This window comes from Athene noctua, chromosome Z, assembly GCF_965140245.1.
Source record: "Athene noctua chromosome Z, bAthNoc1.hap1.1, whole genome shotgun sequence".
Classification (NCBI taxonomy): domain Eukaryota; kingdom Metazoa; phylum Chordata; class Aves; order Strigiformes; family Strigidae; genus Athene; species Athene noctua.
This window is the reverse complement of record NC_134077.1, coordinates 16951538-16966304: the sequence shown is the minus strand read 5'-3', so window position 1 is coordinate 16966304 and position 14767 is coordinate 16951538. Positions and strand designations below refer to the sequence as shown.

Genomic DNA, 14767 nt, shown 5'->3' with positions numbered 1-14767 from the left:
AACCGGCTCCTCGCCTAGCCGGGGCCCGGCAGCCGTCCTACTCTCACCCGCGGTCGGCAGCGCGCTCCCATTGGCTGCCCCCGCGCTGCGCTCGGCTCCCATTGAGCGCCCGCCGCCGCTGCCGCGTCCTCATTGGCGCGCCGCCCTCTGGCCACGCCGCGTCACTGTCTCACACCATCCCCCCCGCCCTCTCCGCCAGCGGCGGGCCGGCCGGCGGGCGGGACCTGGGCGGTGGCAGCGGTGATTGGCGGAGGGAGCTGCCGCTCAGGGCGCGGGCCGGAGCCCGGGCGGCGGGGGCTGTTTAAAGGCGCCGCACGCCGGCGCCCTGTATTTTCCTCCGTGAGTGCGAACGGGCGAGGGCGCGGATCAGCGAGCGACAGCGGGAGCCATCGCCTCCGACAGGTGAGGGCGGCTCGGCCCCGGGGGCCCTTGGCCCGGGCGGCGGCCCCTGCCTCTCTGCTCGGCCGCGGCAGGGGCCGCGTAGCCGCGTGGGGGAAGCACGCGTGGGGCGGCGGAGCCACCCGCGGGGCTTGGGGATGGAGCGGCACAGCTGGGAGCGGCGTTTCCAGTGGACGCAGGCGCGTTTGAAGTAGTGCCTGCAGTGCGGCAGGAGGGGTGGGAAGGACAAGACAAAAAGATGGGGGGGAAAAAAAGAAGAAAGAGGGAAAAAAGGGAGAAAGAAAAATGGAGCAGAGGCGCGCCTGCGTGTCTCTTTACCGTAGGTGTCAGCCCGGACGCTGCCCGGACCATCCCCGCGGCGGGGCGTGCGGCGCTCCCTGCCCGGGGCAGACGGCCGGGCCAAACGCCTTCCCAAGAGCTGGCGCCCCGCTGCCGGGCCCCGGGGTGCTGCCGCCCGCCCTGCCCCCGGGGGAAGCCCCCCGGCTGCGAGAGCTGTGGTGGGCGGCTGCTGCGGGGCTGCGCCGGGCTCTGCCTCCGCACCGAGGGACACAAGGCAGCCCCTTAATGTCCTCTATGTCGCGATAGAGGCGCCCACCCAAGCCGAGGAGGGTGGGGCGGGCGTGTCCCCCTGCCCGCGACACCCCCCCTCATAGCGCAGGGCAAAAGCAGCCGGGTGCTGCCCCCGGGGATGCCGTCGCCTTCACTAGTGATGGCGTATGTGGCACGGGTGGAGGCATCCCGGCACCCACCCGTGTTGCTAGCGGAGTCCCGGCCGGGGGTGCGCCCGGCGGGAGGGTGCTTGGCATCCCCGCGGGGGAGGCGCTGCGGGTGGGTTCTTACGACGTAATTCGAGGCACCGTCTCGGCGGTTCAGTGTTTTCACGCAGTTCGCCCGTCTCCCACGTAGTCACGCCCCGCCGGCTCAGAGGTGAGGGTCGCGGGGATGCCACGTTCGCGCACGGCCCGGCCGTGACGAGTCGCCAGGGTCCGGGTAGAGGCAGTGACCTCTCGTGGCGTGACGGTTGTCTCGCATGCGCTCGGTACCTGAAACCTTTCAGCTCTGCGGGGATAACTAGATGATGTCATAGCTGAAGCTGCCAGATCATCACTGTTTAACTGCTGAAAAACAGCCTAAAGTGGCTCTGCTGTCACCAGCAAGGTCTGCTCTCCTCCTCCAGAGGTAAACCACCGCAGGGAGTTACCCAATAAATGCATTGCCTGTAGCAAACGGGCCGGGGGCTTGTTTTCCGACTTTCAGCCAAGTGTTCTGTATGAATTAAAAACTTAAGCAGGAAATAATAAACTCGAATTATTGACAGAATATTCTCAAATTTTTAACGAAGGCAGTGAAAGCCACCAGTTGTGGGAGAACATGTATCTGGCAGCAATAGCAGAAAGTAGTGGCTGTTTTACACTGCTCCTGCATTCCCTACAGAATCCTAAGGGGACACAAAACAAAGCAGGTTTGTCATTTCTTTATATTAAAGCATTTGGGGTTCTCAGTCTCTTCAAAGAAGTCGTACTTTTGAGAAAAGTTTCATTTTAGGTGAAAAAATCAATGACAGGATGTTGTTTGCCATTTGACCAGGAGGACAAAAGGCTGTTTGTTTTACATCAAGTAAACAATTTTTTTCCTGTAATGACTGAGATGCCATATGTCCCATTTCCTTCAGTGATCAGAGCAAGCTTATAAAGCAGTGTTTTTCATTGCGGTGCAGCCCAATGGCCCTGACTACCACTATCTGGGGGGTGTTTGGTGAGCCATGAGAATACAATAAAAGAGCCTCCCTCTAACTGTCTTCTGTGAAAAGCTTTATCATGAGAACTGCAGCGAGTAATATGAATTAAATCCCAGTTTTGATCTCAAGGTTCTGTAAGGAGCAAGCACAGAGCAGTTTTATCGTCAGCCCTCACCAATAATGAAAGTCCTTTTGTCATAATGAGCTTCCAAGTAATTCACTGCCTGGTTAAAAGCTACTTGTTCCGTGGCTATTACAGGTCAAGTTCATTATGTGCTGCATGCATTGGATTTTAGTGTATTACTAAGTATCTAAGAGTCTCCACAAATTTCTAACTTTCAGCTTTCTGGCTCTTGGAGCAGAACCAAGGGGTGCAAGGCTCAACCTCGGGGTGGCTGCCAGACACTCGGCTGGGCTGGCATTGGTCTGTATTTCCTTTTTGTCCCCTTCTGTGTTTTTATGCCAGAAAGAGAGCTGAATCCCAAAGTCCTTTCCCAGCTGCTATCTTGGGATCTTGCTGTCAGTGGTATGCCGGCATTCCTATGGGGAGCTGGAAAGCATCCTCCTCCCCTACAGTGCCTGTGTGATCTGGAGTAAAACGCAGCTCTTGGAGAAAGCTTTGGACTCCAGCCACTGCTCTGTGTCCCCAGGAGATGTGACTTGCTCGTTGTGCTGCCAACAGGGGACGTGAGCTTGCTCCTGCAGCTCCTGAGGAGTCTTCGGACCACCGTGCTCCCTTCTCTGGCCGTGGCTTTATGAAAGCAGCGATGGCCGTCCCATTTGTAATGCATAAACCTGATGCTGTGCCATGGCAAATCCTTAATCCTGCCCTCTAGCTTCCTGGAGGCAGAAATTACTACGTTTTCATTGCTTTTCTTGCAATCCAGCTAGTTTAAAACAAGAGATGGCATTGCTCACCGTGGAGTAGCAATGGGAAAAAAAAAAACCACAACATATATAGTGCGGCTTAACAGCATTCGATAAGTTTTAGAAGCAAAATGGAAATAGAAGTGTGACACTGGGATGGGCTAGCCTGGGGCCAGCGATTGTAAAAAAACAAACAAAAAAAAAAACCACAAAAAAACCCCAACAAAATAAACCAACAAAAAACCCCCCACACTCAAAACCCAGCAAACCCAAAGAAACCCGAAACAACGGCCACCGGGGACCTGAGGTGCTGGTGCCGTTGGCTTCAGTTTCCCGCCGCTGCCGGCTCCCAACGCTGCCGCCGCCCCGGGCGGGGGGCGGGGCCGGGCCGGCGCTCCGCGCCTGCGCACTGCCGCAGCCGGGCGCCGCAGCGCGCATGCGCAGCCCTCCGCGCCGGTAGCGGCCGTGGGCTTCCGCGGCGTGTGGGGCCGGGGGGCGGTGGCCGGGCCCTGGCTGGGGCGGGGCGGGGCTTCCTCCGCGCGGCGTGACGCCTCCGCGCCGCGGCTCCTCGCCGTCCCCGCGGCCTGGTCACGGGTAACCTTGAGGCGGGGCAGAGGGCTGCGCGGCGCCCTCGGGGAGGCCGGCGCGGCGCGGCGGTCGCCTGAGGTGAGGGGCTGCGTGGGGGGGTGGGTGAAGGGAGAAGAGGTCCCGGTCGGCCACGGGGGGAGCGGACGCGCGAGCGGTGCTGGCGGCGGAGTGTGCGAGCAACGCGGCGCCGGTTGTTTTTCTTAAAACCGTGGCAGTGCGCTGTGCGGCTGTTCTGCAGCGCCGCAGTAAGCAGCTTTAAATAGCCTTTCCTCCCGTTTACACGGGAATACGAACAAAGGCTGCGAGATAAATTCTTAAAAGCTATTTTAGGTACATCATAGGTGTGGTTGAAACGTTGTTAGAGGCCATCAAAATGAATGGCGAGCCATGCACTCTTACTCTAGGTCATACATAAGACTACAGTTGTTACAGAAAATACTCTTAATGTTTTCCTAACACTCGTCTTAATACGCATCCTGCAAAGTCGTCATTCCTGCAGAGAAAGGCTTTATTCCCGTATACAGCTCATCGTGGTTTTATGGAAGAATTTGTGTAAGGTCAGTGTGATGGTACTTGCAGCTGGGCACAGAAGAGAAGGGAGGAGCACCGTGTAAGCAAAAGCACGGGAGGGTGGTGCCTGTCTGCGCAGTAGGGACAGGATGAAAGTAATAGGATGTAGAATGTCCTAGAGAATAGTATATCCTCAAGTGTAGTGACTCTAAAGTTATGGGCTTGAAATGAAAAAACTTGGACTGTCAGGGAGAATCCCTGTTCTTCTCAGCTTGTGAAATATTCCTTCAGGCCTGGTGTTAGGGGTTCCAGTGTTCTGGACTGCCAAAACACAGTATGCTTGAAACAAACAAACAAAAAACCCAGCCAAAAATACAAACACACACCACCACCAATTCTGCTATTCTTTGCTGCAAGTATAAACAAAATGGAGCAACTTAGGTCACTTGGTTTAAAAATAAAAACAATTTTGAAAAGCCCTGTTTTAAGTCTGAAATTTCCTGGTAAGAATAGATTTTAAACTTTTCTCAACTAGCAACATTTAAAAAAAATTCCAATCTTTTTAGCTGGGTTGTTTAAAACTGAGACTTTGCTTATAAGCATAATTAGAACAATGAGCATTAATTTCTCAGACACTTTAACACTTGTTAAATGTGTGTTTTGCTTCAATGAAATAACCTGGGCTTAATTTAACATCTATTCATCTCCAGGGCTAAAATTTGTAATTTCACTTAAAAGTACTTAATCTAAAACGTTGCAAGACTTCTAATGATGTTTAAAGTATGCTGAGACTAAAGTCTCCTTGGAGGCCAAGGCCTGCATTTTGCAGATGACCTTGTAGAATACCTGAAATTTAGTTTTTTCTGTAATGAAAGTAAAGAAAATGAAAGTAAGTCTCTCAAAATGGATGTGACTAAATCAGCTGGTTTTGTGTTTTTCTTGTTTTTCTTTAAGATCTACCACGATGCCTGGGTCTCTGCCAGTGAATGCTGAATCATGTTGGCCCAAAGATGTGGGGATTGTTGCACTGGAAATATATTTTCCCTCTCAGTATGTTGACCAGACAGAGCTGGAGAAGTACGATGGTGTGGATGCTGGGAAATACACCATTGGGCTAGGCCAGTCAAAGATGGGGTTCTGCTCCGACCGTGAGGATATCAATTCTCTCTGCTTGACTGTGGTTCAGAAGCTCATGGAGAGGAACAGCCTTTCCTATGATTGTATCGGGAGATTAGAAGTTGGAACGGAGACGATAATTGATAAATCAAAATCCGTAAAGACTGTCCTGATGCAGCTTTTTGAAGAATCTGGTAATACTGATGTAGAAGGAATTGACACCACCAATGCATGCTATGGAGGCACTGCTGCTCTTTTTAATGCTATTAATTGGATTGAGTCCAGTTCTTGGGATGGTAAGTCCAGGGAATTTTCTTGAAAAGTTACATCATCCTCTGGTTTTCAGTAGTCTGCCTTATAATGACAGTGTTCATGTTTAACCATACAAAACCCAGAGCGTAAAGTGTTTCTGTCTTCTGAAACCTTTTTCTTGAATGCCGTGGACATTTGCCACTAGCTCAGTTACAGTGCAAAAACTAATGGCATGGCTAATAATCACTGGTCTTTTCTTGTAAATTTTAGTGGCTGCCAGGAAATTGAAATGTGGGGTAAAAGTCAGGATTGAAGACCCCCTTAATCTTGGGGTCATCTCTTCTGTAACCAAAGTCTAAAAATTGCTGATGGATGTTAAAAAGCACTGGATTCTTGTCTGTTTCTCATTGTTTCTGTCTGTTTCTCGCAGGGCGCTATGCACTTGTTGTTGCTGGAGACATCGCTGTGTATGCCACAGGAAATGCCAGGCCAACAGGTGGAGCTGGTGCTGTTGCCATGCTTGTTGGTCCAAATGCTCCATTAATTTTTGAGAGAGGTTAGTCCTGTGAGAAAATTAATACCAGTCAGGCAGATAACTGGATCTGTTCTGAAGCCTGTCTCCTGTTTCTTGTGCATTGCTGGGGAGATGAATTAACTTCCACTCATGTCAGAAGTTGTACTTGGTCTCCTCTTGCTCTGGGCAATTCCTCTTCTTGCTGTAGGAAGCAGCAAGAATAGGTAGAGATGCTCCTATCCATGTATTTCCTTGGGATTCTCTGGTAAAGTTGACGAAGAGTGGACTAGAGCTGAGTAGCAGAGTGCTCTACTTCCAAGGCAAAATGATGAAAATGATTTGTTACTTGTGTTTGTTATGTTCGTTCCTACTGTACTGAACAAGCAGTTGAGAATTGTGTGAAACGTTACCTTAAAGGGCCTGAAATGCTGTGAATGCCTGCTTGACTGGAGCCAAATATTGCTTGTTTCCCCTCATATGTTAAGTGATGCATTCAAATTGACTCAAAGCAGCTGAATAAAATAATTTTCTATTTTTGTCAATTTCTGTCCATCAGGGTTGCGGGGAACTCACATGCAGCATGCATATGACTTCTACAAACCAGATATGGTTTCTGAATATCCTGTAGTTGATGGCAAACTATCTATACAGTGCTACCTCAGTGCGTTAGATCGCTGCTATACTGTCTATCGAAACAAAATCCACGCCCAGTGGCAAAAGGGTATGTAGCCTCACCTGATGATATTGCAAGATTTGTCAGATGCCAGACCATGTAACTACACAGACAAGTTTTAACATCCCATGGAAAGGCTAATGTATGGGTCCCTTTCTTCGTGTTTGTGTGCTCTGAGGCAATTGAAATGTTTGCTCTCCCCCATAAGAAATGTCTTATTTCTGTTTTGGTATGGCTGAGTACCTGATAGTAACCAGTAGTCTCTACACACTTTTGTTAGTGTTAAGTATGATACCTTGCTTAAAAGCGTGTTACTCCTCCATCCACCCAGGCTCTTAAGATAGTGCAGTTAATATTTTCATGTTACATAATGATACTGATTTTTTTCACCCCATATGTTTAGTAATTACTTCACTCATGTTAAGAAACATAGGTATGAAGTTTAGCTAGTTAAGTGAAGTGGGTGATTATTATGTCAAATGTTGGGTAGAAATACAGAGATTCTATTAAGCTTTTCTAGCTTTTTCTTCTAGAAGAAAGGTGAACATTGTTAGTTGGTGCAAAAAATCAGCAGGAAACTAATCTTTAAATAGAAGTAGCAGCAGTGTTTTAAATGAACTTAACAGCAATAGTTAGTCTTAATGGTTGTCTGTTGTACACTGACATGTTATGATGAGTGGTATCCTGCCACTCCCCTATTTTATTTTCATAGTTGAAGCGAGTACTAAACATAAGTTGTAACACAACATTTCTGCCACTTCCAGAGGGCACAGACAGACGTTTCACCTTGAATGACTTTGGATTCATGATCTTTCATTCTCCCTACTGTAAACTGGTGCAGAAATCTGTGGCTAGACTCTTGCTGAATGACTTTCTCAGTGACCAGAACCCAGAAACAGCAAACGGTGTTTTCAGTGGTCTGGAAGCTTTCAGGTGAGAATGGCTGCTGTCTTCCTTATTCATATAATCTTAATTTGTTACACATACAAGGTATGTTGTTACTTTCTGCTATTTTAGTAACTTTCTGAATTTTTCTTTCAATAGGGATGTAAAACTTGAAGATACATATTTTGACAGAGATGTGGAAAAAGCTTTTATGAAAGCTAGTGCAGAGCTCTTCAGTCAGAAAACCAAAGCTTCATTACTTGTATCCAATCAGAATGGAAATATGTATACCCCTTCAGTCTATGGTTGCCTTGCCTCTCTTCTAGCACAGTAAGCATAAAAATCAGAAAAAAGTCATAGCTTTTTATATATAATGTCATAAAAGATTTTTGTTTCAGCAAGCCTTTTGTAAAAGCACTATCTAGCAAACCTTTTCCTACTAGGTTGCCTTAAGCAGAAAGACTAAAATTAAAAAAATTATTCTGCACACAAAGTAACCAGCAGATTCAAAATTTCTGTGTTGGAAGCTGATCTGAAACAGCTGCTTACTGCCTTCTGAAGTAGGATCTTATTTGTAAGGTGGTGTCTTTTCCCAGTCTCAACCTTCTTCCCTGCTCCTGTTCCCCAAGAGGAAAAAAAAAAAAAAAAAAGCCAAAACCCACAACCCCCTGCAGTGGAAAAGAGAATCAGAATGCCTTCTCTGTTTCACTATAATAAGCAAAGCCAAATTAAATTAGTGTTTCCTTAACAAATTTTTTTTTTTTTTTTTTTTACGACGGACTTTAGAAAATCACGTTAAGTTTAAATTAAACCATTCTTCTTGGATCCTTTTTTCTTTATTCTGACTTTGCCTTCCAAGATGTGGTTGTTCATTTTGGGCTTTAGGTCACTTAATGAAAACTGTCTGCCTTCTAGATAATCATATTTTGGGCATTTCTTTCCTCTGTTTTGGTTAGGTAGCTTTGGAACTCATCACGTAGCAACAGTGTTTGAAACTGTTTTTGAAAGTCACCATTTATGCACACAGCGTACTAAATATGTATTGTAGTCAGTATAATTTCTGGCTGCCTTTTCTAAGCTAGCTGCACTTTCTAGGTATTTAAAATTGGCACCTTGACTTGGTTCTCTTTTAAAACAACTGTTGCTCAATTTGCAGGTACTCCGCAGAGCAGCTCGCAGGACAGAGAGTTGGTGTGTTCTCTTATGGCTCTGGCTTTGCTGCTACGCTGTATTCTATCAGAGTTACACAGGATGCCACTCCTGGTGAGTGAAGGGAAGAGATCTTATTAACCCCCTTACACAGCTCACCTCTAAATGCCTCCTTATGCTACCCGCCAGCATATGTAAACCTGCAGAGCAGTGCCTAATGACAGTAGTGCTAAACTGAAGATGTCCCAGCTCCAGGGAATGTTCAAAAGTGTCTCCTCAGGCAAATAAATAATATTCATCAAACTCTGTTAACATTTTGATTGAGTAATTGGGAATATTTTTAAATGGCTAAAAGTTTAGCTTTCGTAATGCAAAATATTTTGAATGGGCTTGAAATGATAACATGCTCATGTGCAGTTCTCAGCACTAGTGCTACCTTACATGATGGCCTTATATTGTAGGTTCTGCACTGGACAAAATAACCGCCAGTCTTTCTGATCTCAAAACAAGACTTGACTCAAGAAAATGTATTGCACCTGATGTCTTTGCTGAAAACATGAAGATTAGACAGGAGACACATCATTTGGGTAAGAACTTTATAAATATAAATCATTCCTATTCTTACAGCAAAATGCTCATCACTTAATTTGCCTGACTTTAAATGATTAAGGTGTAGAATGAAGGAAATGTCCAACCCTTTCTACTTTGAATAGCTCATGTTCATTGGCCCAGTGTGGCTGAAATGAAAATGCAGGCTTGTTTTTTCTGTCTTACTGTGTCTAAACTGCAAAGGCCTGGGTTGTGTAAAACTCTTACCAGGAACCAACTAACAGTGTGCTACTGGCTTTTTTTCCAGCCAACTATATTCCACAGTGTTCAGTAGAAGATCTTTTCGAGGGAACATGGTACCTTGTGCGTGTGGATGAAAAACACAGGAGAACTTATGCGAGGCGCCCGCTCATGGGTGATGGACCTCTGGAGGCAGGAGTTGAAGTTGTCCACCCAGGTGTTGTCCATGAGGTGAACACTCAGCACTCTTTTAAAGTTTGATACAAATGGTGGAACAGTTTATGTGCTTGCCTTAGCATGTGCATGTATTTTAAAAGAAGAAGTGGTTTAACAAGTTACATTAAATACTTTGTTAACGTGTAACATACAAGCCAGAAGTAAAAAATTGAACGTGGGACTTTAAAAAGTACGTTTCATCATAACAAGAATGAAACTTCACAAGAATGATGCAAGAACAAACTGGCTCTTTTCACATAATCAGTTTGCATGAGGCATGAGCGGTTTGCTTGACTAAGACCAAGCCATCCAATTTGGCATGTATGTTGTTTGAGAGTTGGACTAGCCATGAAGTATGAATGTCTGTGAACTAGAAAACTGTATTTAATGATTTTTTTTCCCTTCTTCTTAGCACATCCCAAGCCCTGCTAAGAAAGTGCCAAGAATCCCTGCAACAACAGAATCTGAAGGCGTTACTGTTGCCATTTCCAATGGGGAGCATTAAGATACCTCTGTGAGGTGGGGAATGACATGAGGTGTGAGGGTAGGGTGAGAGAGAAAGGATTGCAGTAGTGCTAAAGTTTCAGTATACAGTAGTACTTCATTGGAGCATGGAAAAACTGTTTAAGCCCCTTGAAAAGATTTGTCATAATATGGTGTGCTGATATTTATAGTATTTTCAGAACACTAAAATTCTGAATATACTGGGGATAGAGGACTTGCCATGGGCTGTATGGATTCCCTGACATGTCTGAATTTTTTTAATTTCTGAGTAGTAGCTGTAGTCTGTTACAAGGTCTTTGTACAGAGGAAAAAAAGAATCTTCTGCTTGCTCTTTCCATGTAAAATGACTTGAAACCTACACTGTTAACTTCTACTTGTACTCAAGTGTGTGGCAAAATAGTCCAAGCTTTTAATGTTAGGGTTCTCAGTGCCTTGACAGTAAGCAGTCTATCTTCTCAATGCTGCACTTCTTCTCTTTCCCTTTATCACCTTCCCTTTCTTCTCCCAGTCTACCTCCCATCACCCCATTGCTTTGGGAAAGGTATAGAACTAAGTAACATTCATTGCTGGAATAGAATCTCCCCTGTCAAAATGACTGGATCAAGAGCAACTAGACTGACAGGTGGTTTTCTTCCAAGAAACTCTGTGACCTGCTGTGCTAAGTTATACATAATTTCTCCTAACATCCATATTACGTGTTTTATACCTGCATGATAAATCACAGCAGCTTGGGAGGAAAAAGAAGGGAAATAGAAATTCTTTTTTAAAGAAATGGGTTCATTGATTTGGCATCTTTTAGGACTGTTTAGTAGAATTATCTAAGGCAGCAGAATTTTAGAATAAAACTTCTAGATATTATGGAGCTGTTTTAATTGGCAAATGAAGGAAGGGTGGAACATCACTTTGTCTGGAGCTCTGGCCTCTCGCTATTCTTTATATAATACATCTCTGAAAGACTATTAGGCTGTTCGGAAATTAATTTCTGTTTTGAAATGTGATTTTCATTGTACATGTTTCAGGAATAGTACCTTCTCGACTGGCATACTGTTATATATTTTTGAAAAGCTCGTGCTATGAACTTGCATGCTGTATAATTATAATATAAACTGCATTTTTGACAAATTTTGGAGGTTTGAAGTTCAGATGTCAAAACAGCAATTTCGACAGATCTACGAGTTCAAACTCAGATGTAATGCAGCGCAAGCTGCTCGAAACATCAATGAGGTATATGGCCAGGGAAGTGTTAACGAACGGACAGTGCGACTTTGGTTCCAAAAATTTTGATGTGGCGATTTTGACCTTGAAGGTCAAGAAGGTCACAGATGTCCTGCTAATGATGATGATGAATTGAAGGCTCTGGTGGAAGCAGATACACGCACAACTGTTTGAGAACTTGCAAAAGAACTCAGGGTAAGCATATCAACTGTTTCTGAGTGTCTGAAGCAGATTGGAAAGTCAAAGAAGCTTGACATATGGGTGCCACACGAACTGAATGAGAATCACAGAAATCGCCGTTCTGAAGTGTCATCGGCACTTCTTTTTCGCAACCAGAACGTCCTGTTTCTGGACTGTATTGTGATGTGCGACGAGAAATGGATACCCTACGATAACCGGTGACGATCGGCTCAGTGGTTGGACAACGATGAAGCTCCGCAGCACTTCCCAAAGCCAAATCTGCACCAAAAGAAGGTCATGCTGACTGTTGGGTGATCTGCTGCTGGTTGAATCCATCACAGCTTCCTGAATCCGGGTGAAACAATCACAGCGGAGAAGCACGTCCAGCAAATCAATGAAATGCACCAGAAACTTCAACAGCTGCGCCCGGCGCTGGTCAACAGAAAGGGTCCAATCCTTCTCAACAATAACGCGCAGCCACACGTTGCACTTTCAATGCTGCAATGGTTGAACGAGTTGGTCTACGAAACTCTGCCTCATCCACCGTACTCACCAGACCTCTCGCCCACCGACTATCACTTCTTCAAGCATCTCAACAGCTTCCTGTGCGGGAGACGCTTCAGAAACCAAGGGGAGGCCAAAACTGCCTTCGATGACTTCATCGCTTCCAATTTTATGCAACCAGAATAAATATGCTTGTTTCTCGTTGGCAAAAATGTGCTGATTCTAATGGGTTTTATTTCAATTAATAAATTTTATTATGAGCTGAGATATGCCACTTCAAACATACAGGTTGAAATCGGCAATTAATTTCCGAACAGCCCAATATTTCTAACTTTAAATTTGGCTTTGTACTTTGAAGTCTTTCTCACTATTGGTAATATTGTAGGAGTGGAGTCTTTTACTTTTCTGGTTTTTTTTTTCCCAACATGCAAGCTGAAAGCTACCCATTCTGCAAGTAGTAGAAATACAGTGCTAATGGGGAGTCCATTCTGGTAGATTTTTAAAGCCCAGATTGGAAATGAACTATGACATGAGCCTTGTAAGCTTGTAATATATACTTAAATTGAGCTAATGTACAGAATTAAGTTTTGTTGAATTTGTTTCTTTGCTAATTCTACAAAGCTACATTGCCTAATATAACGTAGCAAAAAATGATTTGTCTGTTAAATTACAATTTTTTTGTGTGTGTAATGAAGTGTTTGTATTATGTCATTCACTAGGATTTGATAACTTGCTGTATTTGTACAGTCAAGCCTTGGTAAAATAGTTGTTTATTATAAATTGATGAATACTAATCTGTTTGTTCTGCTGGAAATGATGGAGCGATGATGCATGATGATAGTATTTGCAAGTATTTTGGTTTAGGTTGCCCTTGTGAAACTTTATCTTGGCACCAGAAAAACAGATTGCCATGGAACAAAGTCCATTGCTGGCAGTGGACAAGCCAAGAAGTGAGCTACTGGCACAAAGTTAACCACAGGGACTTCATGGTCTGTGAGGCTGATCCTTTATTAAAATAAAGTTTGAGATATTTGAAACCTGTTAGAATAGTGCTGACTTGTTGGGTTTTCAGGAAGAAAAAGGGAACTGGCCCTGTGAAAACCCAAAGTTGTGAGTTCACAATCTGTGTGGACCTTCTGGATCTTTCTTCCTACTACCATTCCATTACAAAAGTGGAAAGAAAGGGTTGCTTAGGCTGGTGCATAACAATTATTTCAGGGCCATGTTTCAAGATAACTTACATGCTTTCATATGGAAACAGTTTATAGTGGAGGAGTTAATTCCCAGCTTATGAAATACAATCAATCTTTATTACTGTCTTATAAAAGATGGTATTGTTTTATCCCCCTCAAATATTGTGAAGGGAGGTTGGTTCTTGCTCTGTAGTTACCTGAGCCTCACCGCGTCCAATTTCCCATGGGTGACTTTTCAGAGTCATTCTGTTGCTTAGTTACATTACTTAAAGTCAACTGATCATCTCATCAGTCCCCATAATAGGTAAGGCATCCTGCTCTTAAATTTGAAAGAACCAGCTGTACCTCTCTAAACCTTGTATTCATTTACTTGCCTTAACTAAAATCATATAGGCTCTACCTCTTAGGTTAGGCATGTCAGCTCTGCCTGTCAGAGAAGGACAGCTACTTTAGTTTTGCATCGTATGATTTGGAGCTGATGGTGTTGAAGATTAAAGTATAAAATAAGCAATTAAAGCTGAAAATCAGTATCTACATCTTGGTGATGCTCAGAACAATTGGAGTTGTAAGGCTATCCAGCTTTTAATTTGCAGTGGCTAAGAGTGTCAAAATTATCTTGGTGCCAGCCTTTGTTGCCAGAGTAGGGCAGGAGATAGTACAAGCCTGTAATGCTCAATATATAAGCGTATTTTGTTTCATTCAGCTTACTGATGCCTAGTGCTAAAGCAAGAATGTAAAACTGTGGGGTTTGGAGTATGCTTAAATCTTTCTTTTTTGGTGTGCAGCTGGAGTCCAAGTAGTTCTAGACTGTCAGAATTGTGCTAGTAATGGAAGGTGTCAGGAGGTTAGTAGCTGGTAGCCCAACCAGTTATGCAACCACCCATCAGGGTTAAAGCAGCATATCCTAATTTGCCTTTCTGAATTGTGAAAAACTGGGAACTGTGGTCAATAGCAGAACTGCTGTTTCTTGAAATAAAATTAAGAAGCTCTGATATGCATTTTACCATGTTTAATTTGCTGAAGAAGTTTTAAAGAAGAATTTGCAGTTGTTTAGATTATAGTCTGATTTCTGCTTAAATTTAGTTCTCTGCAAAAACTGTCCTGGTTTGCAGTGGTAAAGTTGTGTCAAGCTGAGGTACAACTTTTCAAGAAGTTAGCTGTTACATGTCTGTACTCAGAATCTCCCAATGTGTTAAATGCAGTACTGTTTGATTTTTACTAAAAGATCACCTCCACTAGTGATCCCTCACCTGTTCTGCTTACTGGGATTCTTGCACTGGCTATACCATGTCTCTGGAGCAAGGGACAAACAAATGCATGAGAGCTCTGTATTTGAGCGCTTCACTGTGACTTGAGAACTGCAAAGGAGATGAGGCATTTCTGGTTTATTCAAAAATTGCAAAAAAATGTAACACCAGAACTTGTGAAAAGTGAATAAAACCCTTTGTTAAATGTGCCGAGTATACAGCCTGCAG

At 44.6% G+C, this 14767-nt stretch overlaps 1 protein-coding gene across 2 annotated transcripts; it reads left to right on the top strand.

Annotated features, from left to right (window-relative positions):
- The first annotated feature begins 300 nt into the window (after positions 1 to 300).
- Positions 301 to 14623, top strand: HMGCS1 (3-hydroxy-3-methylglutaryl-CoA synthase 1). 2 transcript variants are annotated; one of them, XM_074933040.1, is made up of 10 exons: positions 301 to 402; positions 5057 to 5514; positions 5901 to 6026; positions 6541 to 6705; positions 7422 to 7590; positions 7702 to 7872; positions 8699 to 8805; positions 9153 to 9278; positions 9548 to 9711; positions 10109 to 14623. In XM_074933040.1, the coding sequence occupies exons 2-10, from the start codon at positions 5067 to 5069 to the stop codon at positions 10199 to 10201; spliced, it is 1569 nt and encodes a 522-aa protein (XP_074789141.1). In that variant the 5' UTR covers positions 301 to 402; positions 5057 to 5066; the 3' UTR covers positions 10202 to 14623. The 2 variants fall into 2 exon arrangements, with proteins under 2 accessions (XP_074789141.1, XP_074789142.1); XM_074933041.1 differs by lacking the exon at positions 301 to 402 and adding an exon at positions 3566 to 3670.
- The last annotated feature ends 144 nt before the right edge of the window (positions 14624 to 14767 follow it).